Here is a 22,882-nt window from a genome sequence, read left to right as displayed (position 1 = left end):
AACATTAAAAAGTAAGTTCAAACCAAGGACCTCAGGGAACATGTCAGAAAAGAGCTTATGTTTACCTGAATCAGACTCCATCAATGAGAACAGTAATGGCATATGCCGAGCAACAGAATGCTCTGCATGGAGGCATGAGATGGGACTCTAGGAACAGTGATTCTAACATGGAGGAGAGAAAGGAGTGTGCAATGACTCAGGGATTTCTACATCAGAACGCAAGTGGAGGTGGTCTCTTCACTGCTGTACGGAATACAGCAGAAAGAGGGGTCAAGGACCACAGGTTTGGTCTTGATACATTAAGTTAGAGGTAACCGTGAGACATCCAATTGGAAAAATGTGACATACAGGTGGCTGTGTGCTCTGGAAAGGAGTAAACGAATAGCTATGAATTTGGGAGTCGAGAGCACAGGGGTTACAGTTATGCGGAAAAAATGAGGTTGCCTGAGGGAAACACACAAGAGTGAGACAAGAAAGAGTAGAAAGAAACAGAACCGTGAAGAATAAAACATTGAAGGAACAAGCTGACAAGGGATGAGGGAAAAATAATTACGAAGTGCAGTGCATCCTCTGGAAGGGGACAGAGAACAGCACTGCATCCCTCTGCCTTTTTACCTACCACGGCACAGGTCTTTAACGTCCATCTCCCTCAGGGAACTGGGAGTTCTTCCAGGGCAGGAAGTGCTGTACTGTGTTGTTCTGATCTTTATTACTTGCATGTCTAACCTAGGACCAGACTACTAGTGAGTTCTCAAAACACTCGTTCTGAACTGAATACTTCTCAGAACTTACTTATTAACTAACTGTGTAGTCTACCTCCCAGCAGCAGGGGAATGGCAGTGAGAGTGTTCAGAGCCAGTTGTTAGCTTTCAGCTTATAGGAGCCTCTGTAAATCTCCATGGCTTAGGTTTCCAATGCTGGTTCAGGCCCTCTCACCTCCCACACACATGCAGACAGAACTCTGGAGATGTACATATTCTTTCTTTAGCTATGTTAACATATTTGTGAATACTTAAATCAGATCTTGTTTCTCTCAAAGGCACTGTATCTCCTTAAGGTACCTTCATGTACCTCTGTTCTGAGTGTGTTAATTTTAAGTTTTACCTCTCACATGACAGTTTAATTTTCAAAGGACAATTCCCTTATTTCTAACTTCATAATTTATTCAGTCGACAAACATTTTTATGGTGCACCTACTATCTGCCAAGCGCTTGGTACCTACTGGGAATACCCAGTGTAGGTAAAACAGGCAAAACGTCTGCCCTTAAGAAGCTGATATCTATTGCAGGAATTTCCAAATTCTTGGTGTCACCTCACTTTCACCTGCAGATAATCCCCAAGTCCAAAATGCTACTTTTAAGCCATTTAACAATAACATTAAATAGAAAAACAGTGATTCGGGACGCCTGGGTGGCTCAGTTGGTTGGACGACTGCCTTCGGCTCAGGTCATGATCCCGGAGTCCTGGGATCGGGTCCCGCATCGGGCTCCCAGCTCCATGCGGAGTCTGCTTCTCTCTCCGACCTTCTCCTTGCTCATGCTCTCTCTCACTGTCTCTCTCTCAAATAAATAAATAAAATCTTAAAAAAAAAAAAAAAAAGAAAAAGAAAAACAGTGATTCAAAGGTCCCTAATGAAAACATAGAGCAACTTTTGTCAGACAAATTATAATCACTGCTTTTTAGCAGTGGGTTTCAGTACCAAACCCAGAAGTTGAAATTAAAAAGAAGCCCACTATGGGGCGCCTGGGTGGCTTAGTGGGTTAAGCCTCTGCCTACAGCTCAGGTCATGATCTCAGGGTCCTGGGATTGAGCCCCACATCAGGCTCTCTACTCATCAGGGAGCCTGCTTCCCCCTCTCCACCTACTTGTGATCTCTCTCTCTCTCTGTCAAATAAATAAATAAAAGATTTTTTAAAAAGTCAAATAAATAAATAAAAAGATTTTAAAAAAAAAGAAGCAGCAGCCCACTATACGTAAGTCAGTGGGTGGCTGGGGTTCTGCTAGTGATGGCATAAACTGCCAAGAGGTAAACAGAAATAACAAGAAAGCTGCCTTATTATGGTTAGTTTTTCAGGAATAATCCATATAATCCATAAGCTAAATGATAACAGCAAACAATAAAGAACGTATTTTATTAGAGAAAACCCAAGAGCTCGGGTAAAAACTGAACAAACTCACAAGGAGATAATACCGACTCAGGCTGTCAACGTCAGGTTTTTGCTGCTATTATTCTGTTGTTGCTTTTTCAGATTTCAGGTAGGCTTCCCCTGCCCCTTATTAAAAAAAAGTTATACATGTACACAGAAAAAAGATCTGGAAAACACAGAAACTGTATAGAGATAATAATGGTAATTCTACCACTCAAAAAATATACAAACTAATTTATTTAATTCCTGTTTCAGACTTTCTGTTATATAAAAGTATATTTTCTCTTTTCAAAAATGGGCACCATCATGAATGTGCAGTTGTATATCCTGCTTTTATCACTGAACATTAAGAGCATGGGGCGCCTGGGTTGCTCAGTGGGTTAAAGCCTCTGCCTTCAGCTCAGGTCATGATCTCAGTGTCCTGGGATCGAGCCCCGCATCGGGCTCTCTGCTCAGCAGGAAGCCTGCTTCCTCCTCTATCTCTCTGCCTGCCTCTCTGCCTACGTGTGGTCTTGTGGTCTCTGTCAAATAAATATATAAAGTCTTTCAAAAAAAACAAAAACAAAAGAGCATCTCCCAGGTACTTATTCTTCTAAACTGTGAATTTTGAAGTTCGATAATATTTCGCATGTGGCGTGCCACGCTCCTGACAGGTTGTGGCAATGTTTTCCAGTGTAGAATAAATGACTCTTCTCATTTACAACCATCTAAAATATATCCTTGAGATAAACTCCTAAAAGGGCAATTACCAGGTCAAAAGATACTAACTTTTTTTTTTTTAAGATTTTATTTTATTTATTTGATAGACAGAGATCACAAGTAGGCAGAGAGGCAGGCAGAGAGAGAGAAGCAGGCTCTCTGCTGAGCAGAGAGCCCAACGTGGGGCTCGATCCCAGGACCCTGGGATCATGACCTGAGCCGAAGGCAGAGGCTTTAACCCACTGAGCCACCCAGGCGCCCCCAAAAGATACTAACTTTTTAAGGATCTCGATATTTATGTCAAAAGTTCTCTATTCAAACTTCCCAGCACAGTATGAGGGTAACCACATCACCACTAGACAGCATTAAATATATTTACTTTGATCCTCATCAATATGATAAGCTAAAAAAAGATCTCTCATTTTAATCTGTGGTTCACCGGGGCACCTGGCTGGCTCAGTTGGTGGAACATAGGACTCCTGATCTTGGGATTGTGAGTTTGACCCGCACACTGGGCACCGCGATTACTCAATTAAAAATAAAATTAATCTGCAGTTCTTTGGTTAGTAATGAGAATGTACATTTATAAATGCTTATACATCATTTTAATTTCTTATTTATGATACTACCTGTATGTATCTTTTTTCTCTCTTTGTATGTCATTTATTCATTTTTTCTATTAAGATACTAAGTTTGTTAAGAAACTGATGTGAAAAAGTCCTGATAAATTAAAATACATAACAAATCTGTCTGTCTTGTGTTACCTGCATGTTCCCTCAGTTTGAACACACATGGTTTCTTGGTTCTCCCATGGCAGAAGCTCCAAACATCTCTAAAATGAAAGCGGTACAATCTAATCCCCACCAGAACCACTCCTAATAACACCACTTTTGCACTTCTATACTCAGGCTGCTCACCGTTGCTGTTTTTAAGCACCAAGCCGAGGGGATACTAAAGCCTAGCCCAGTAAGCCCACAGTATTCTGTTTAACCAAGTGCTACTGACTACAAATACAGAAACACTCAGAAATGCTTCTCCCTCCCCTCTAGGTGGAATTCCTCAAATAACAAACTGCTCATCATGGTTCAGTGTAAAAAACTATCTTTGGTCCTCCGAAAGACTACCTGTGGTTGGAAGGCATAGTAGCCAAAGAAAAAGAGCACAGGCTACTGAGTGAACAGACCTGGATTTAGATTCCTGGCTTTATAGTGTTCTTGCCGTGTGATCCTGGTCAAGTCATTTTGCCTCTCTGGGCCTCAATTTCTTTATGTATAAAATGAGACTAAAACTACCTGTTTTAGGATTATTGTGAGGATTAAGTGAGATAAGCTATGTAATGTTTATAACCAAGGGCCTGGTATTTGGTAGGTACTCTTCAAAAAATGCAATTTTCCTACTCTGATAGTGCTAAATCAGTTACTTATTTAACTCAAATGATCTTACATAAAATGTTGGCCTGAAATAGTTAGCTGTCCCAGCAAAGCATCATCTGGGTAAAAAAACATTTAGGTCAGCTTTCTGTCAACTGCAATTTCCACTGCTATAATTATGCAATCATCAACCACCACTGCAAGACAACAAAAACCCAAAGCTGATGTTACAGTAATTACTTGATGATACAATCATTACTTGATTCTCTAGATCACGACCACCAATTCCTTTGGAAAAGCAACAGAAATCTTTGGAATCACAGGAGCCAAAAGGCTGATCAGCAATCCCAGACAGTGGACTTGACAACACAAAGCTTTGTCACTGCCCAGAATGGCAGCATACTGTGAAGTCTTTCTGAAACTGCTCTTCTCTCACATTCCATACTCTGCAAAGAACAATGTCAAAAGAAGAATTGAAAGGAAAAAAATGACAGAAAGAAAGAGGACTTCTTCACACTCTTTCCTGGCAATAGGTTCTAGCTTGGCGAAATAATCTCTAGGAAGAAAGCATTCTTTTACAAGTGAAGATTACTTTAGGAAAGGAAAGGAAGCAAAGAATCATTTACTGAGCACCTATTTTCACAGGGCTGTACAACACACTTTAATTACAGTGTCTCTCATATCGAACTATAAGGTAAATCTTATCCTTCTTTACAGATAATCGGTAACTTGCTCAAGTTTTCATAGTAAGTAGAAACATCCAGCTCCAGAACTCAGGTCTTTCCAACTTTCAAATATTTTTCTCTTCATTTACATCTTCTCCAAATCTTAAAACGATCACACCAATCCCCCTTTACAAAAAAGAACCCAATTTTAATTGTGCTTCCAAAACAAATAAACCCAACAAACTAAGTGTCCACCAAAACGATGACCATTCATACTCCTGGGTGGCTCAGTTGGTTAAGCATCTGCCTTCGGCTCAGGTCCTGATCCCAGGGTCCTGGGATTGAGCCCCACATCAAGTCCCCCATTGGGATCCTTGCTCAGTAGGGAGCCTTCTTCTTCCTCTGCCTTCTGCTTCCCCTGCTTGTGCTCTCTCTCTCTCTCTGACACATAAATAAATAAAATCTTAAAACACAAAGGATGACCATTTCTGTCAATTAGCAGATTACTTTTCTGCCTCCTACTTGTCTTTAATATGAACAGAAAGATTCACACAAAGTGCCCTTTTATCTTAAATCTATATAAAGAAAATGGTACCTGTTGACAACCACAGAGCACTGAAGCAGAAGCAAGTATAAAACAGGTATAGGCTTCTCAACCATTTCACGGATATCTGCCAACAAAATCCCAATAAAATCCAGGAAGCAGGGCTTGGCTTGACTCCCAGCCTCTTCTCCATGGCCTTCCAGACAGGCGGAACCAATTCACTATAAAGACAGAAAGAGAAGAAATTATATGCCAAGTAATTAATAATTGATTCCTGGAAATGAAGAGTGCTAAAAAATGTGACAGATTAGGGGGAAGAGAAATTTCAAGTTTGTCTTTCACTGTTCATACCTGCCTGTAAATTTTAAACCTGAGCCTTGACAAAGCCTGTAATTATCAGGATAAAAACATAGCAAGGGATATGAAATGAATCCACTGTAAAAGTGAAACATTTTACATTCTATTATTTTCTAAGCTAACAGTAAATCACCCGTGAGGAAGAATGGAAAACACCAGCCTAAAGAGTTTCAGTTCCAGTTCTGCCACTAAGAGCTTTCTGACTTTGACCAAACACACCTTATCATCTATGAAGAGTTTGGACTACCAGATTTGAGCACCTGAGAGTTTTGTCTAGCTGTGCTTTAAAAAAAATTTTCATGTGACTGTCTTTAGGAAACGCATGCACTCTCCCATTTACTACTGCCCCACCACTATGATCTTAAAAATCTATTCACGTTATACTTCGATGTCACCTCCCTGATCTCTAGAATCATTTGCAATTCCTGACTTGATTTCATAGGTACACTCAACAGATATTTGCACAGCCCTTACTATGTGCTAGATATTATTCTGGCTATTCCAGAATCTAGGAGCCAATAATTTAGGTCCCTTCCAGAGAAAAAATAATTTTCATCTGTTTCATCTGTCTTATACAACTTCCCTACACTGTTTAAATTATTATATAAATCTTCGCAATGTCATGAAGATTGGTTGAGTTCTGAAGAAGCAATTCAAATTCTTCTGTCCTAAATGTGCACCTGTCACCCACATGTGGCAAATGACTCCAACCCCCAACCGCAGCCTGCATACAGGGATACTGGCATCACAAAGGCTGGGTATCAATACTGACTAAGACCAGAAAATAAACACATGCACACACAGATATGCACAGACAGCTGCAAAACTGACGTAGAGCCCACCCAAGAAAAGGTCTTCACCTAGCCTCAAGCATCTGAAGGACTTCTTCCTCATTCACTTCCATCCATTCTGATTTCTAGTAGTTTTGAAGTTGTATGTTAGGGAGCAGGGAGCTGAAAGATGTGTGGGCCAGTGACATGTTCAAGAGATTGTGAAATGGAGCCGAAGTTAGAAAGTCTATCCAGCAACTTCTCTAGCCTTCCAAGATGGAACAGTGAGAGAGAGAGAGAGAGAGAGAGTGTGTGTGTGTGTGTGTACAGATCTTACCCAACACATTTCTGCCTACCACAAAAGGATTTTAAACTCAAAGTGACTCAACACCTGTCATCAATAGCGTGACAGGTGGGCGATAGAAGCATAAAAGAAATGAATAGGTTTTGAAAATGGGAGTAATAAACACCATTGAATTAGCAAGCAGATTAGAAGTGCAATGTCTTACAAGCCATGCATGAGAGGCAGAGTTCTTTTCATGTGAACTCCCAACCAGCCATGCCTCTGAAATCTACAATTGCCTAAGGGCACAAATCACTGCTAGAGTCCTCAAAGCCTTGCTGACCAGAGGCAAGAACAACACATCACCAAGATCCAAACAAGAACAACACATCACCAAGATCCAAACGGTTTGTTATAGAATCAAAGGGTAAAAACCCAGGGAGAGAAAACACACCCCCACAATACTTGACAAACGAAAATCTAGAAAAGCTTGCAATAGTTTTGGCATTTAGGGCGTTACAAGTACACCCGAAATAAAAGCACTCTCTGTTGCAGCAGCTGTTCAGACAGAGCAGGGGGTAATGTTTACTTAATACTTCAGGTTGATGGGGGATGTATCATAGTTCAGTCTGTCAGCTACATACGTGGAACTCCATTTATGTACACAGCGATAAGATATGTTTGAACAACGACAGAGCAAGTCTGAAACAGCCTATTCAGTTGGTATGAGTAATCAAGAATAAAGCTCTTTTAAAAAAAAAAAAGTCTCAAGATATTTGGGAAAGTTACAGAACAGACTGCCATGAATAACTCTGCTTATATTTGCAGACATTGTTTTCCAAATAGCTGGAAAAATGAACAGATTGTTCTGGGAGGCCGTCTTTCCAGTTTGTTCCCAGCTCCCAGGCTGTTAATCACAGAAGAAAGCACAAGGACAGTCAGCTAATGCTCTACACTAACTGCATCTATGGTCGGTTGAGCACAAGCACCAGGAGGCGAGAGAAGGAAAAGCATTCCTAGAATCGCCTGAGGTTTTCTCTTTTGACTTCCTGCTTTTCACCTTTGTGCTCAATGCAGACACCACAGAACCCCTCCGTGGGGAATAATTTTCTAAATCCGGAATAAGGCAGGTTTCGCAGGGTAATTTACCCGCCGTGCTCAGCCCCGCCCCCCTTATTCCGCGTCAACTTTCTATCTTGGTGAGGAGACCAAACACAAGAGACTAAGGCTAAGAGCGAGGCTGCCAAAGTCGAGGGAGGAAGGACAGCGGTGCCCCGAGACCGGTCAGTCTGTCAAGGGATGAAGGATGCTGCGTGACCAGGCCCGGGCCCGAGAGAAGCGGGGTTTGGCCTGGGACTCCAGCTCCGCACCTGCAAAAAGCCAGAAGCAGCTGGCTGCCCTAGCCGGGCCAGGAGCGCCACCTCCGGGTCCCAACACCCGGTCAGCGCACCCTCAGAAATAGCCCGTCCCGCTTGCCCCTCCCCTGAGCTCGTGGTCCTTGGCCTGGCAGCCAGCCGCCCCCGGCCACCTACCGGGGCTCAGGGCCACACAGCAGGGCCCCGGCTCTCGGCGGCCTCCGCCTCCTCCCGGTCCATGGGGTCGGGGCCCCAACCTTCGCTCCCCTCACCCGGAGGCGGAGGAAAAGGAAGAAGGTAGTGCGGGCTCCCCACCCGGACAGCTCCCTCTCGCCTCAGCCTCCCAGGACAGCGACCGCGGCCGGAAACGCCGCCTCCTCCCACCTCCCGGGCTCAACCCGGAAATACACTCTAAATGCTAACCAGCCCTCCCGAGCACCCCCCTCCCCGGAAGCTCAAGTCCAGCCGCGAGCCGGAGGGGGAGGAGGGGCAGTGCTGAGGGACAGAACTACGCACGAGCGAAGGAACCTGGACCCCCCAGGCAGTCTCCTCCCGCTCTCCACAGGAAGTCTGCTCCTCCGCCTGCCCTCCGCGAGCCCCAGGCCCTGGACTCGGGCAATACCCACAACCAAGATGGCGGCAACGGCAGCACCCCCTACGGCTTAGCGCCCAGGCGTGCCATTGGCCAGAGCCTGAAGTGAAGCCGCCGAGGATTGGTCGAGAGCGCTGCGGGGGTGGGGGTGGAGCTGTAGCCGCCTGGAGCCGGAGTGGGCAAAGCGGCGTGAGCAGCGGCCCCAGGCTCCCGGAGCATCGGGCTCGGAGAAGATTTCGCCGCTCCGGGCCGCAGCCTGGTGAGCTCAGCCCCCTTCAGGCCCTCCCCTACATCCCAGCCGGGGCCTCGCCGAGCCGGCGCTGATCGATGCCGACACACCCCGGGGACCCTATCGCGACTCCATCGCGCCATATCGCGACATCATCGTGCCCTGTCGAGACTCCATTTTGTCACAGCCCTTTTCAATATATACCTATATATATATTTTTTTAATTTGCCCTGTCATCTTTGGGGGCTGTCCATGTCGTGATTTTTGCCGTGATCTCTTCGTGACATCACCGCGCCATCGTGAAGTGTGATCTCATCGCCGCCCTGTCGTGACTTCATCAATGTCGTGTTGTGACCTGGCTGCGGCGGGACAGGTGGTGACCGCCAGGAACCCTCTTCCCCTTCTCATCTCCCCATCTCAGCAGCCCTGCTTCGATTATCCGGCTTTTGGATTCTCCGTTGTCCTGGGAGCTACCCGGGACCCCTTCTTGCTTCTCCAGCAGCCCCTGCCGGCATCTACAGGCTGGTAGCGGGGCGGGGAGGGCGAGAAGAGGGAACGCGAAGGGTTAATTCTACCGCTGCTTCTGCTGCTGCCGCTGCCGCTGCTGCTGCTGCAGCTTCTGCCCGAGGGAGGGAAAGGAGAGGAGGCAAGGAGCCTGCGGGGGCGATTGAGAGCCCTGGCTGGAGGGGTGGGGTCCCCAGAGGGGCCTCCAAGCCTTCCCTCATCAGCACCCTGCATCCGCACTTCTGCTGAAGCTTGTCTCCTGCCTGTTCTGGAGAAGGGAGGGGAAGGGAAACCTAGGATGCCCTTTTCCCTCATGTCAGTCTGAGTCCGGATAATCGAACTTCACCCATGTATGTCTCCATTCCTTCCTGTCTGTCCTCACCTCTCCCTCCTGGTATATGCCTGGGTGGAGGGAGATTAAACCAGGCCTCTGGTGCCAGGGGACAGCTGAACAGTGGGGCCAGCCCCCTCCCACTCCTGGGAAATTGGTAAGGAGAGCTGTCCAGCTGAGCAGCAGGATGCATGGCCCTTCCTTCCCGCTTTCTGGAGGTGACCTTGGACCAGGGTCCCTTCTTCATCCCTAAGGACTTGAGGGTCCAGTGCCTTTAAGGGGCTGCCACAAGGGAGGTCAGTCTTGTGCAACCCATCCCTCCTGATCCCTCCCTCTGTGCTAATCCCTCCCTCCATCCTCCACTCCCACCCCCACCCCTCCTCTGCAGAGGGATGCTCAGTCCCTCTTGTGTTCACAGTTGGGCAAGGCGGGCATCATGGCCTCGGATTGCGAGCCAGCTCTGAACCAGGCAGAGAGCCGGAACCCCACCCTGGAGCGCTACCTGGGAGCCCTCCGTGAGGCCAAGAATGACAGCGAGCAGTTTGCAGCCCTGCTGCTAGTAAGGCACTGACTGAAAATTGGGAGGTGGGAAGGGCTGGGTGGTTGGGACCCCTTTGAATGGAGACAGAAAGTCCCCAAGGATACATAGGTGATTGCTGGCATTCCTGGAGGCACCAAAGAAGGCCCCAGAGGCCGGCCTTTGGACTATTCTTTGCTCCCCTGAGTATGGGGCCAAAGGGGAGAAGGGGGGTGAATAAGACTTGGGTCCCTAGGAGCCTCGGAGGAGGCTGCCTGGGTCTGCTCTCTGGGGCGTCCCGGAGCAGATGGGAGCTGACTCATAGGGTGACAGCAGCAGGTAGTAACTAGTGCAGAGTACTTGAGGGCTGGAGATGATTGCTCTGGGGGTGGAGAGAACAGCAGAGGTAGAAGTAACTGGAAAGGGGTCTCAGGGGATGGCCGGGAGGCAGTAGGTAGGTTGAGGGTGAGGATGCTGGTTTGGGGCTTAGCCCTGTTGGAGGAACCACGCTGGGGCCAGCTGAGCAGGAGCTGCAGTGCTGGGAAGGGGGGGTTGGTGTGTGGGGGGTGAAGGGAGGAGGGAGTACAGTCGCTGCTTGTTTGCCATGGCAACAGGAAGAAGGCTCCAGAGTCAAGGGCTCACACTGCAGCAGAGGAGGTGTTGAGGTGAAATGTAAGGGGAAATGTTTTGACAGGCAGAGTGGAGAGACACAGGAGCCATTTCCCCTGAGAAGGTGGCGGGAATGGATCAGAGGCTTCTCCGGGGGGGAGCAATTAGGGAGAGACCCTAAACCCATGGGAGATTTTAAAGTGAGATCGAAGCCCAACTCAGGTTGTTGGCATCTAGATGAAATATCAGGAAGAACTTCTCAAATGGCCAGGCGATGAAACGGCAGCATGAGTAGTTGAGGAGGCTTGGACCTCCCTTTTGTGGAGGTAATCACAGATAAGGGATCCCAGAGGTCACAACCCAGGGGAGGGAAGGAGCTGGATGAAATGACCTCTGAATCCTCGCATGAGTCCCCTTCCATGACCTAACCTTGCTAACTGTCAGCGCCCCCAGGGGGCAGGGGGGTAGTCTTCCTTTCATCCCGCTGATAGCACATACCCCCCTTAGGTGACCAAGGCAGTCAAAGCAGGTGACATCGATGCCAAAACTCGGCGGCGGATCTTCGATGCTGTAGGCTTCACCTTCCCCAATCGTCTTCTGACCACCAAGGAGGCACCAGATGGCTGCCCCGACCATGTTCTCCGAGCCCTGGGTGTGGCCCTGCTGGCCTGCTTCTGCAGTGACCCTGAACTGGCCGCCCATCCCCAGGTGCTGAACAAGATCCCCATCCTTAGCACCTTCCTCACTGCCCGGGGGGACCCGGATGATGCTGCTCGCCGTTCCATGATCGATGACACCTACCAGTGCCTGACAGCTGTGGCAGGCACACCCCGTGGGCCCCGGCACCTCATTGCTGGGGGCACCGTGTCTGCCCTGTGTCAAGCATACCTGGGCCACGGCTATGGCTTTGACCAGGCCCTGGCACTTCTGGTGGGGCTGCTGGCGGCTGCGGAGACCCAGTGCTGGAAGGAGGCGGAGCCTGACCTCCTAGCTGTGTTACGGGGCCTCAGTGAAGATTTCCAGAAAGCCGAGGATGCCAGCAAGTTTGAGCTCTGCCAGCTGCTGCCCCTCTTTCTGCCCCCGACAACCGTGCCCTCTGAGTGCCTCCGGGATCTGCAGGCCGGGCTGGCACGCATCCTGGGCAGCAAGCTGAGCTCCTGGCAGCGCAACCCCGCCCTAAAGCTGGCCGCCCGCCTGGCGCACGCCTGCGGCTCCGACTGGATCCCAGTGGGCAACTCCGGGAGCAAGTTCCTGGCCTTGTTGGTGAATCTGGCATGTGTGGAGGTACGGCTGGCGCTGGAGGAGACCGGCACAGAAGTCAAAGAGGATGTGGTGACCGCCTGCTACGCCCTCATGGAGTTGGGGATCCAGGAGTGCACCCGCTGTGAGCAGTCGCTGCTCAAGGAGCCTCAGAAGGTGCAGCTCGTGAGCATCATGAAGGAGGCCATTGGGGCTGTCATCCACTACCTGCTGCAGGTGAGGGCACAGCAGCCCCGCACAGGGAGCCTAGTGTGGCGGGGCGGGGGGAGGGGGGCGGGGGCTGGAAGGCAAGGCAAAGAGGGACTTGAATTTATGTCTGGAGTAATGGGGAGAGGGCAAGATGCCACTCTGAGGGCTGATCCTGCAGCACTCCCGGGAGTAGTGTGGCCGAGCCTCCCTCTCCCTCCCCCCTGAGCCTCCACACAAGCACCATACCACACACCATATGTGCACTCACATCACAATACACACACACGCACACACACACAACACGGTGACTTCCCACTCACTACCCTCCCCCCCAGTACACACGCACACCAAATCGAAGCAGTCTGTTCGGCTCAACGTCTCGCATTGTTTCATGCACCTGCACGTACAGACCTGTGCCAGAGCCGGGCAAAGGAGCGGGGCTGCTGGTTCCTGGCCTCTGGAGAGGTTCAGCTAACTCCTCCCAGGTCAGAGCTGCTATAGAGGGAGGGTCTAATTAGCTTTAGACCTGTGAGTTGTGTTGGAGCCTTGAGGTACTTTAGAGGTGCGGGGGGGGGGGGGGGGTTTGAGCCCCAGCGAGTGTGGGGACATGTTGTCTGAAGTCCAGTTCCCCCAGCAGACATGCCCTGAGGGCCTGCTCTGTGCCAGGCCCCTGCTGGGTGCGTCTTTAACCGTGTGCCAGGTGCTGGGTACACTGGGCTTCCCTCTGAGGGGCTCCCCAGCCAGAATTCCCTTCTAGTTGTGTTATTCCTAGGCTGGCTGGCATGCTGTCCCGGCCGGGGAGGGTCTCTGGTCCTGCTCCATCTCACGGGGGTCCCATGGCAACAGGTGGGGCCAGAGAAGCAGAAGGAGCCCTTTGTGTTTGCTTCGGTGCGGATCCTGGGGGCCTGGCTGGCCGAGGAGACCTCATCCCTGCGCAAGGAGGTCTGCCAGCTGCTGCCCTTCCTTGTGCGCTATGCCAAGACCCTCTACGAGGAGGCCGAGGAGGCGAATGACCTCTCCCAGCAGGTGGCCACCCTGGCCATCTCCCCCACCGCCCCAGGGCCCACCTGGCCGGGGGATGCTCTCCGGTGAGTTTGTAGTTAGAGTCTGTCCAGCCAGACTGTTCTAAAGAAAAGTGTAACAGGGGGACACCTCCTCCCCCCCACTCCCCCGAACTGCTCTGTGCCAGGCTTCCTGATTGGGGCATGAGATTTCCTTTAGGATTATTTCTGGGTTTTGGGGGGGCTTGTTCACGCAGGACTCCTGCTCAGCCAAGTCTTACTTGCCCGGCCCAGATTTGTCTATAAAGAGAGAACTCGTGCTTATCGAGCAGTTACTACACGCCAGGCATTTTGCTCTACCTTTTACCAAAACAATCTCATTTGGTCCACACAGCAGATCTATGACAAGTCTCATCCGTGTGTTCAGGATGAGCAAACCGAGACTCAGGGTTAAAGTAACTGGCCCACACGCGCACCACAAGGCAGAGCCCAAGTTTGAGCCCAGGCCCGTGAAGGACCACAGCGTGTGTATGTTCTCTGCGGGACCTACAAAGCTGGGTCCTTCCCCCCTGCTTTCATTTCTCTCAGGTGGGATGCCCCAAAAGAGGGACTCCTTGTGCCTTCATCTCTCCCCACCCCTTACACATCTGTTCCTTCCACGCCCCTAGGCTCCTTCTGCCCGGCTGGTGCCACCTGACTGTCGAAGATGGGCCCCGGGAGATCCTGATCAAGGAGGGAGCCCCCTCACTTCTCTGCAAGTATTTCTTGCAGCAGTGGGAGCTCACGTCCCCGGGCCACGATACCTCAGTGCTGCCTGACAGCGTGGAGATCGGCCTGCAGACCTGCTGTCACATCTTCCTCAACCTCGTGGTCACCGCACCGGGGCTGATCAAGTGAGGCCGGGGAGGAGGTGGGAGGAAGCCAGGGGGGCTGCTCAGACTCCCCTCGGATCTCCATCTCGACTTTGCTTCCCTGTGCCCGTGGGTTCCTGTTACGGTTAGAATGAAAGGCTCCCAGGATAGACAGAGACACCCCACGTGAGGATTTGGCATGTCCAGAAGCCCTCTGGGCCTGTCTTTCTGCTCCAGCCATGACCCGTCCCTGCTCCCCAGAGGTCATGAATGGGCCCAAAGTTAACTCTTGACCCTGCTGCCTCATTTCTTGCCAAACCCTGCCCGGTGAAGCTGGGAGCCCAGAATCCCAGGTTTTCCTGGGCCTTGGTCTAGCTCCACCAACCACTCCTCCCCCATCTTTCCCTCCCTTTCTCCGCAGGCGAGATGCCTGCTTCACATCTCTCATGAACACCCTGATGACGTCACTGCCCTCACTGGTGCAGCAGCCCGGGAGATTGCTTCTGGCTGCCAATGTGGCCACCCTGGGCCTTCTCATGGCCCGGCTCCTCAGCACCTCTCCAGGTAAGGCCCTGGGGACCCAGTCCTAAAGGGTAGGGGCAAAGGACCTGGGGGGACCTGTTGTCTTCTGGGCGTAAGTCCCCATTTGCAAGGAATGGTTTGAACAGAATTTTCCAGTCGAGAGGCAGTCTCTGAAGTGTGTCTCCATCCCCCACCCTACCCCACCCTTCTTCGCCAAATGATAACATTCTCTTCCTTCTGAAGACTTTTAAGGCAAGGTCTGGTGGGTGTAAGAACAGGCCTGCTCGAAGGCACAGGCATAAGCACCTGGAATTCCCAGCAGCCCAAGGAGTCTGAATCCAGTGTTTTCAAGGTGGAGCCTCCCCCACCCAGGCCTTGAGTCAGAAAGCTTATTCCTCCCATTGAGGTTTTTCTCTGCTCAGCACCTCACCTCCCTCGTGACAGGCTTCAGCACTTTGGTGCTCCTGTGCACAGACCTCCGCAACCCTGCCTCCCCCTGGCTCTGTGCAGGGGGAGGGAGGACATCCCCTCCCGCCCCTGCCAGCCCTCCGTGTCTCCCACTTTGGCCGTGGGTGTCTGCTTAGGTCCCTCTGTCCCCGCCTGTTCCCTGTGCCCCATCTGTCAGGTTGGAGGAGCTGAGCAGATGCCCGGGAACAGGGCGTAACGAGCCTGTACCCTCAGCTGCCTCTCTGTTCCCTGTGTGGGGATCCCAGCAGGGTCCCCCAGCAGTGGGAAGGGAACATGTCCCAGTGGACCCCAAGCCGCCCGTGTGCTCTAGCCCCGTGCTCCCGCAGTCCCAGGCTGCCTCATCTCAGCCCCTGAGTAGAGCCCCAGTGCTGTTCACCCACAAGTGCCACCAGGTTGCACTGACAGCCTCCCTGAGAGGGTCTGCAGTATGGGGGTGAGCCCCGCTTCTTGGCAGGTAAGCCAAGCCCTGGGCCCCCCCCCCTCTGGCGCCCTCTTCTGGCCCAAAAATCAATTGGCGTGAGCGCTGCCGCTGGGAGCTTTCTAGGCCCAGAGGTTCTCCCATCACCACCCCGGCTACAGGAAGGCCTGACCCTGAGCTTGAGTGTACCAAGATTATTACATTTAATTCTCACAACGGATTGCTAAGATTAGCACTGTTGGCCCCATTTCACAAGTAAGGAAATGAGAGCCAGGAAAGTGGATTAGCCAAGGTCACACAGTGGAGTCGAGGGTAGGGCTTGAGCCCAGGCAGGCTGATGGCAGGGCGCACTTGGGCTCCTGGAGTGTGTCCGCCACGAGAGGGGAAAGTAAGGGTCTGGGCAAGCAGCCAGCCCGCCAGCCTCATGTGCCCTCCACCCCCTTGCCTTCCAGCTCTCCAGGGAACACCGGCCTCCCGAGGTTTCTTCGCAGCCGCCATCCTCTTCCTGTCACAGTCCCACGTGGCGCGGGCCACGCCGGGCTCAGACCAGGCAGTGCTGGTCCTGTCCCCCGACTACGAGGGCATCTGGGCCGACCTGCAGGAGCTCTGGTTCCTGGGCATGCAGGCCTTCACGGGCTGCGTGCCCCTGCTGCCCTGGCTGGCCCCCGCCGCCCTGCGCTCCCGCTGGCCACAAGAGCTGCTCCAGCTGCTCGCCAGCGTCAGCCCCAACTCCGTCAAGCCCGAGATGGTCGCTGCCTATCAGGGCGTCCTGGTGGAGCTGGCACGGGCCAACCGGCTGTGCCGGGAGGCCATGCGGCTGCAGGCGGGTGAGGAGACGGCCAGCCACTACCGCATGGCTGCCCTGGAGCAGTGCCTGTCGGAGCCCTGAGCGGGTGTCCGCTGGGGACAGACCCAGGGGTGGGCAGTGAGGGAAGGAGGGAGGAGGCATCTTCCCTGAAGCTCCCAGACTGGACCCCCTTCCCCAAACTCCCCCCCCAAACATCCCAGCTTTCTGGCTTTTCTGAGGGCAAGGGCACGGTGCCTACCCCTCAAGTATAAGGAACTGCATCCCGCCCCCCTCCCCCGGGTCCCCATGGGGGCAGGGATTGGCTTGGAAATCAATGTGGCTGTCCCTGCCAGGCCTGGGAAGGTTGGAGCAGCCCCTAGGGAAGGGGGTGGGCACTGGTTGTCATTGTGCCCTCTGTCAGGCTCCTCCACGGGAGGGAGGCCCCAGGGTGGTGTAGGGCTGGCAGGAGCTGGCTGCCTCAGCCCATGTACCCTGCCGGCCAGGGCGTGGGCTCCCCTAGGCTGTGGTGTCCCCTCTAGCCTCCCAGGTCCACGTCCTTCAAATTGGCCATTTGGCTCTTGCCTTCAGCCCCTTGGGCGGAGAGCAGACTCAGGCCACCATCGCAGTTCTTCCTATCAAATTCAATGACCGAGGGTCTGAGCTGCCCCATCCTTCCAGGGAATCTTGGGGCAGACAGGCCTGGCGTGGGGGTATGGAAACCTCCTTCCACCTGGGCTTCCTTGAGGGGACCCAGGAGTCCTTAGGCCCTGGCCTCTAAGCTTTTGTGTCATGTTGCAGCAGAGTGACAATGGGGGTTGAGGGTTTATTTATTTTGCCTGCCCTTATCCCTGCTTGGACACCTGAGCATCGAATCCCTGTCCCCCTTGTGCCATCTGGCTTGAGCCAGAAACAGGAGGGACACTTACCCAGAATCCGCATGTTTCCTTAGTGGTTGCCCCTCATCGCCATCGTGGTGCCTGGCTTTAATTCCCACCCCTGCTTATGATTCCTCTCTGCAGAGAGACGCGACTTGCGGCTCTGGCAGGGACTACCTTTCTTATGAAGCCCGGGGGGGACCCTCCCCCAAACCTCACCCCTTGCTTCTCTCTCCCCTTCCCTCCCCAGTGCGTTCTGTGATCTCCAAGTTCAAAGCTGTGCACATGCGGACACTCAATAAATGTTCATTGATGACCTGCTGGTCCTTGTGTGGTCTGTCCTGCACCTTCTCTCTTCCTTCTAGACTCCAGCAGCTCACAACTACCATTTGCTGAGCCGAGGCCCTGCCACACACACTTCCACAGGTGTTCTCTCATTGAGCCTGCCCCAGAATCCTGTGACACAGGCATTATCCTGATTTTACAGGTGAAGACCCTTTGGCATGGGTAGGTGGTTGTCTCAAGATGGTGTGCCAGTGTCAGAGCCAAGACAGGGCTGGCCGCTGACTCCTTAGCCCACACCCGGCACCTGTAGAGCAGGATGGCAAACTGGTGCCAAGGGGGCCCAGTCTAGTGGGGCTTTGGGGCTCTTGTGTACAAATGAAGTGCTAACATGAAGGGCCACCAAGTAGTAGTAGTGCCACATCTTCCAGTTTTTAAAAACAAGTCAGAAACCCTCATTTTTATTCAAACTCTGATTTTGGAATGTTGATAATTTTTTTTTTTTTTAACAAAATCACTGCTGCCCCAACAATACCTCCAGGCCAAAATGGCTTTTAGGCAATCAGCTCTTCACCTCTTTTTTTTTTTTTTTTTCTTTTTTCAGATTATTTATTTGACAGCACAAGCAGGGGGAATGGCAGAGGGAGAGGGAGAAGCAGGCTGTGGGGCTCAATCCCAGGACTCTAGGATCATAACCTCGGCTGAAGGCAGACACTTAACTGACCAAGCCACCCAGGTTGCCCTGTTCAGCTCTGTCCTATGCCACATGAGAAGGGGGGGAAGGGGACTGAGAGCTTCAGCAAGAGGTGGGAGCCAAGCACCTACTGCTTCACCAGGCCTGAGCCAAAGCTGTCAGACTGGAGCCAGACCAGTACCCAGCCCACACTAGGCAGACATCTCTCCCTAGGCCCTCAAGCCAACATTCACTAAGCATGTCTCATGTGTCTGTCTGTGGTGGGCTATGCATAGAGGAAATTTATTTATTAGATGTACAGAAAGTCATGTTCTTAGCATGGATTCCCTGGGGAAAATATGAAAAGACAGACCCTGCCATCAAGAAGCTTAAAATCTAGAGAGGAAACAGACGAGGCATCAGACACTACAAGTATAATCAGTTGCTTCTCTGGGGGTCTGAGGAAAGTATGGCTGGAGCATGAGGAGCCCCTCAGCCTGGCTGAGTAAGTCTGAGAAAGCTCAGGAAGCAGTTGCTGAGACCTGGGGGTGAGGAGGGACTTGCCAGGTAGACAAGCAGAAGAACAGCAGGTATAAATGCATGCGAGCTTTGGAACCGCAAGTAGCTCGTTGTTGCTACAATAGAGAGTGTGAAGTGCGATGAGGTTGGACCTGTGGGCATGGACCAGATCTTCCAAGTCCTGGCATGCCATGCTCAGAAGCTTAAATGTGTGATCATGCTGAGATTTTTTTTTTTAACAGACTATGATCCAGTTTGCAATTTTAAAGATGACTGGCTGCGAGGGGGACAATTGAGGCAGGGAACTCAGAGAGGAAGTACTAAGTCTGAACTAAAAGCCCGCGGCAGTGAAGATGGAGAAAATATAGGTAGGAGTTAGTTAATAGGGCTTGGTGATTAGCTGGAAGTGAGGAGGGATAAAGAGCCCTCCTGGATACCTGATCTGGGCCACTAAGTGGATAATGGGGCCATTCACTGTCACCAGGAACACTGGGAAACAGGTTAATGCAAAATATAAACTCAATATGGTAAATGGTGAGTTTGTGCTGCGTGTGGAACAGCCAGGCATCAGTTGCTTTCTGCAGTCTAGCTCAGAGCCGTCTGGGTGAGTGACAGATTTGGGAGTTGGCAGTGTAGAGTCTTAAAGTCATGGGAGTGACCAAGATCATCTAGGGAAGTAGTAAGAGAAGGGAAGGGCCCAGAGCAAGTGGCCACCTATGGTCCCAGCTCTCGAAATACTCTCCCTCCCGAGATGGAGGAGCCAAACCCTGCAGAAAGGCTTATAACAAAAGGCAGACTGAGCTCTGTACTTTAGTGAGGGATGGTCAGAGAGTTCTGGGCTCCTGAATGGGGGGAGGGGCTAGGCTAACTTTGTAACAGGACGAAGCTTGCTTTTGGTAATTCAGGTGCGAGAAAGGGCGACCTGAGCTGCAGTTGTGAGATAGAACCACCAGGTGGCGCCTCAGCATCTCCTTGTGCCAGATGCTCCCCCACTCGGCAAACACCCAGCCAGGCACAGAGCAGATTGCCAAAGGCGGGGAGGAGGGTGGCTGTGTCAATAAAGGAGGCAGGCCTGAGTTTTTTCTTAATGTCGAATCCAAATGCAAGCTTGCTTTTTTTTTTTTTTTAAGATTTTATTTATTTATTTGAGAGAGAGAGACAGTGAGAGAGAGCATGAGCGAGGAGAAAGTCAGAGGGAGAAGCAGACTCCCCATGCAGCTGGGAGCCCGATGTGGGACTCGATTCCGGGACTCCGGGATCATGACCTGAGCCGAAGGCAGTCGTCCAACCAACTGAGCCACCCAGGCGTCCCGCAAGCTTGCTTTTTGAAAAGAGAGGGAAAGACTTGAGACCAGGAGAAGAGCAATAGGCAAAGACTGCCAAATGGAAATCTAGGATGTGTCTGAACATGAGGACCTATGGGTCAATACATGCCCTGTGTTCATGTGTATGTATGTTTCCCAAGAGTGTCTCTAGGTATGTCGTATGCCCCACGTGCCCAGGAGAGTCTGCATGTGTAGCCCCGTGCACATCCCAGGCCCCCACGTGTGCATTCCTGTCCCAGAGATAGCGCAAGCTGCAATGCCCACTTCCATGCCTCAGAAAGTGAGGAGTCCCTTGGCCCTGAAAGAGAAGAGCAACAGAGTCTGCAGCCATAAGACCCTGTAGGTTTTAGAAGCCCCCAAAGCAGTCGCAGGTCACGAACACCCATCTCCTCAGTAGCCATAAGAAAAATCATTTATCAGATGAACTCCTCAGAGTGTACGTGGTTTCTCTGTCTACTTACCCGGGGTCATGCTCACATGGAAGCTTCCCCAAAAGACCCCTCAGTCAGCTGAGGAATTCACAAACTCATGCATTCATCATTTTTTAAATAAGTTTCCACTGAGCACCCGCCATGCTCCCAAGCCAGTGCAGGACACACTCTCTGTCTCTCCTTGCATCTTCTTACGGAATACTTCGTGAGGCAGAAAGGAAAAACCAGTTGCAGCTGGAATGCTGGTTAGGGTGCTGACACTTTTTTTCCCCTGAAGATGGGCCATGAGGAGCCTCAGGAGAGTTTTCAGCAGGAAGGTTACATGGTTCCCTCCCTTTTACCGCTAAGTAGCATGGGAAGTGCGTCATCAGGATACTGAACGAAGGCAGGAGACCAGCTAGGGGGTTGTTGTCATGGTCTAGACAGTAGTTCTCAAACCTTACTGAGCTTCTGAGTCATCTGATGAGTATTGAAACAGACTTTCAGTCCCCACATTCAGCGTCCTCCGGGGTGAGGCCCAAGGAGTAGCACTTGTAACAAGGTTGCGGAGTCTGTAGGTGATACTGGCCCAGGAAACACACTTCGAGAACCACTGGTCTATGAGAAAGACTATGGGACCCTAAAAAGGGCTGACAGGGGACGGGGAGAGATGTGTAAGGGTTAGAAATGGCAACACTCCATGACGACTGGTTTACGAAGGTGAAGGGAAGGCCAGAGTCTGGGATGACTCTGTTTTCCATTTGAGGGACAGGGTACCATGTACGGAGCCCAGAGAAGAAGCAGGTTGAGGTGGGTGGCGGGGGTGGAGGGGATGTCTTGGAAAGTTTCAGATGGCTACAACGAGATGCCTGAAGGAAATACCCCCTGGCAATTGCATTTGTGGGTCTGAATATTTAGGGAGGGATGCAGACTGGATAGAACAAAGTTGAGAGATAGAACAAAGTTGAGCAGACTGTCCTTGGGAGACAGTCTGCTCGTCTGCTAGCTGACTAGCAGACACTAAAGTCGTAAGGAATGAACTCACTCACTCGTGAAGAGTGCAGACAGGAAGAAAAGGCTGAAACTTCAACCCTGAGGAAGAAAAACCAACATGAAGGATGTGGCTGAACAATGAGCTAGAAAAGTAAGCTGAGGAGAGTCAGGGTAGAAAGGAGGAGAACCAGGCAAGAAGGGAGTGTCTCAAGCTGCAGCAGGGTAGAGTGAGAAAATCCACAAAAGCCACTGGACAGGCAGCCTGTCCTGTCATTCTGGTCTTCCCCAGCCAGAATCCTGCTGGAGAGAGAAAGGGATCCCCAGAGCTGGGCACAGGCAACGCTGGCCTTGCCACTCCTGGACTTCCCCCAAAGGGTCCACCAACCTGCATGCCATGTACTAACCCACATACACCTGTCCTAGAGCCTCACTTCTGAATTTGAGGATGGAGGAGAAGGGGTCTCGTCACTCACACATCTACATATCCAGACACACACAAACACACTCCGGACCTCTGGTCTGTCCTGGGCACGGAGGCAGCAGCTCTACCCAGCTCTGCTTCTTTCCCCACCCTAGCTGGTGGTTCCAGCCTCCAAAAAATTCTTAGTGATGTTGCTGCTTCCAGCCTCCTCCCTTTTTCCCCATGGTCCCCCAGACTGAGATGACTCAGATCTGAGTTCTGCCACTGCCTCTGGGATACCCCCACTCAAGTCCCCTCCACATACATACCATGGGTCAATCCCCCTCTCTTCTTAACCTACCTGTGCATCTCCACCTTTCTTTTCTCATCATCTGCTTCCCCAGAAAGGGGCCTCAGAAAACATCCAGCCCTCTCTGAGTCACCCTGCTTTGTTGCCATTGTTGAAGTTGCAGGAACTGAGGTCAGAGGTGAGGAGGGACTCGCCCAGGGGCACAGGTTGGTCAGAGTAAGAACTACATCTGTAGGCACCTGAGGGGTAGGCAGTACAGCACAGAGAGAGGCTGTAGGCAGACCACCCTGGCTCTGCCACTTCTCTGGCTGCTGGCTGCTCCACGATGATGTTGGCCAAATCCATTCACCTACCTCCCCGTGCCACATCTTCCTCACCAGAGAGCATGACGGTGAAGCAACCCAGTACTCACCAGGTACTTAACACAGAACACCGCACACTCTGTAATAAGTACTTGCTGTGATTATTTCAGAATTCTATGTTTTTTTGTCTGAGCATCTTCTCGCCTTTTTTTTTTTTGAACATCTTCCTTCTGCTTTTTAAATTCCTATTCTTCTTAGTATTCCTCTCATTCCCTTTCTTTAATTCTTGATCCTGCTTCTGTGGCAGGGGGGCAGAAGAGGAGAG

General features: G+C 51.3%; 2 protein-coding genes across 8 annotated transcripts in view; one reads left to right on the top strand and one right to left on the bottom strand.

Moving 5' to 3' along the window:
* KIAA0319L (KIAA0319 like) overlaps positions 1–8,812 on the bottom strand; it is a 90,991-nt gene extending 82,179 nt beyond the window's left edge. Inside the window, exons 1-3 of one of the 7 annotated variants that reach the window (XM_032361594.1) lie at positions 8,707–8,812; positions 6,643–6,820; positions 5,477–5,646 (exon numbers count right to left, since the gene is read on the bottom strand). In XM_032361594.1, the coding sequence (XP_032217485.1) occupies positions 5,477–5,646; positions 6,643–6,686 (214 nt within the window). In that variant the 5' untranslated portion in view covers positions 6,687–6,820; positions 8,707–8,812. Of the gene's footprint in view, positions 1–5,476; positions 5,647–5,776; positions 6,223–6,642; positions 6,821–8,367; positions 8,564–8,706 lie in introns of those variants that run through there. The other 6 variants (XM_032361597.1, XM_032361596.1, XM_032361598.1 and 3 more) reach the window with 6 other exon arrangements.
* A 364-nt stretch (positions 8,813–9,176) lies between these two features.
* On the top strand, positions 9,177–17,659 carry NCDN (neurochondrin). Its single transcript, XM_032361600.1, has 7 exons — positions 9,177–9,384; positions 10,265–10,405; positions 11,480–12,448; positions 13,268–13,509; positions 14,091–14,315; positions 14,695–14,837; positions 16,134–17,659. Exons 1-7 carry the CDS (start codon positions 9,352–9,354, stop codon positions 16,568–16,570), a joined length of 2,190 nt encoding a protein of 729 aa, XP_032217491.1. The 5' UTR covers positions 9,177–9,351; the 3' UTR covers positions 16,571–17,659.
* The last annotated feature ends 5,223 nt before the right edge of the window (positions 17,660–22,882 follow it).

The sequence above is a fragment of the Mustela erminea genome, chromosome 10 (genome assembly GCF_009829155.1).
Source record: "Mustela erminea isolate mMusErm1 chromosome 10, mMusErm1.Pri, whole genome shotgun sequence".
Lineage (NCBI taxonomy): Eukaryota > Metazoa > Chordata > Mammalia > Carnivora > Mustelidae > Mustela > Mustela erminea.
Note: the sequence above shows the minus strand (reverse complement) of the source record. Positions and strands in the feature narration are given on the sequence as shown.

Coding starts and splice junctions, on each gene's coding strand:
- NCDN (XM_032361600.1), top strand. CDS start 9,352: ATGTCGTGTTGTGACCTGGCTGCGGCGGGACAG. Junction 12,449..13,267: donor TCATCCACTACCTGCTGCAG/GTGAGGGCACAG, acceptor CCATGGCAACAG/GTGGGGCCAGAGAAGCAGAA. Junction 14,316..14,694: donor ACCGCACCGGGGCTGATCAA/GTGAGGCCGGGG, acceptor CTTTCTCCGCAG/GCGAGATGCCTGCTTCACAT.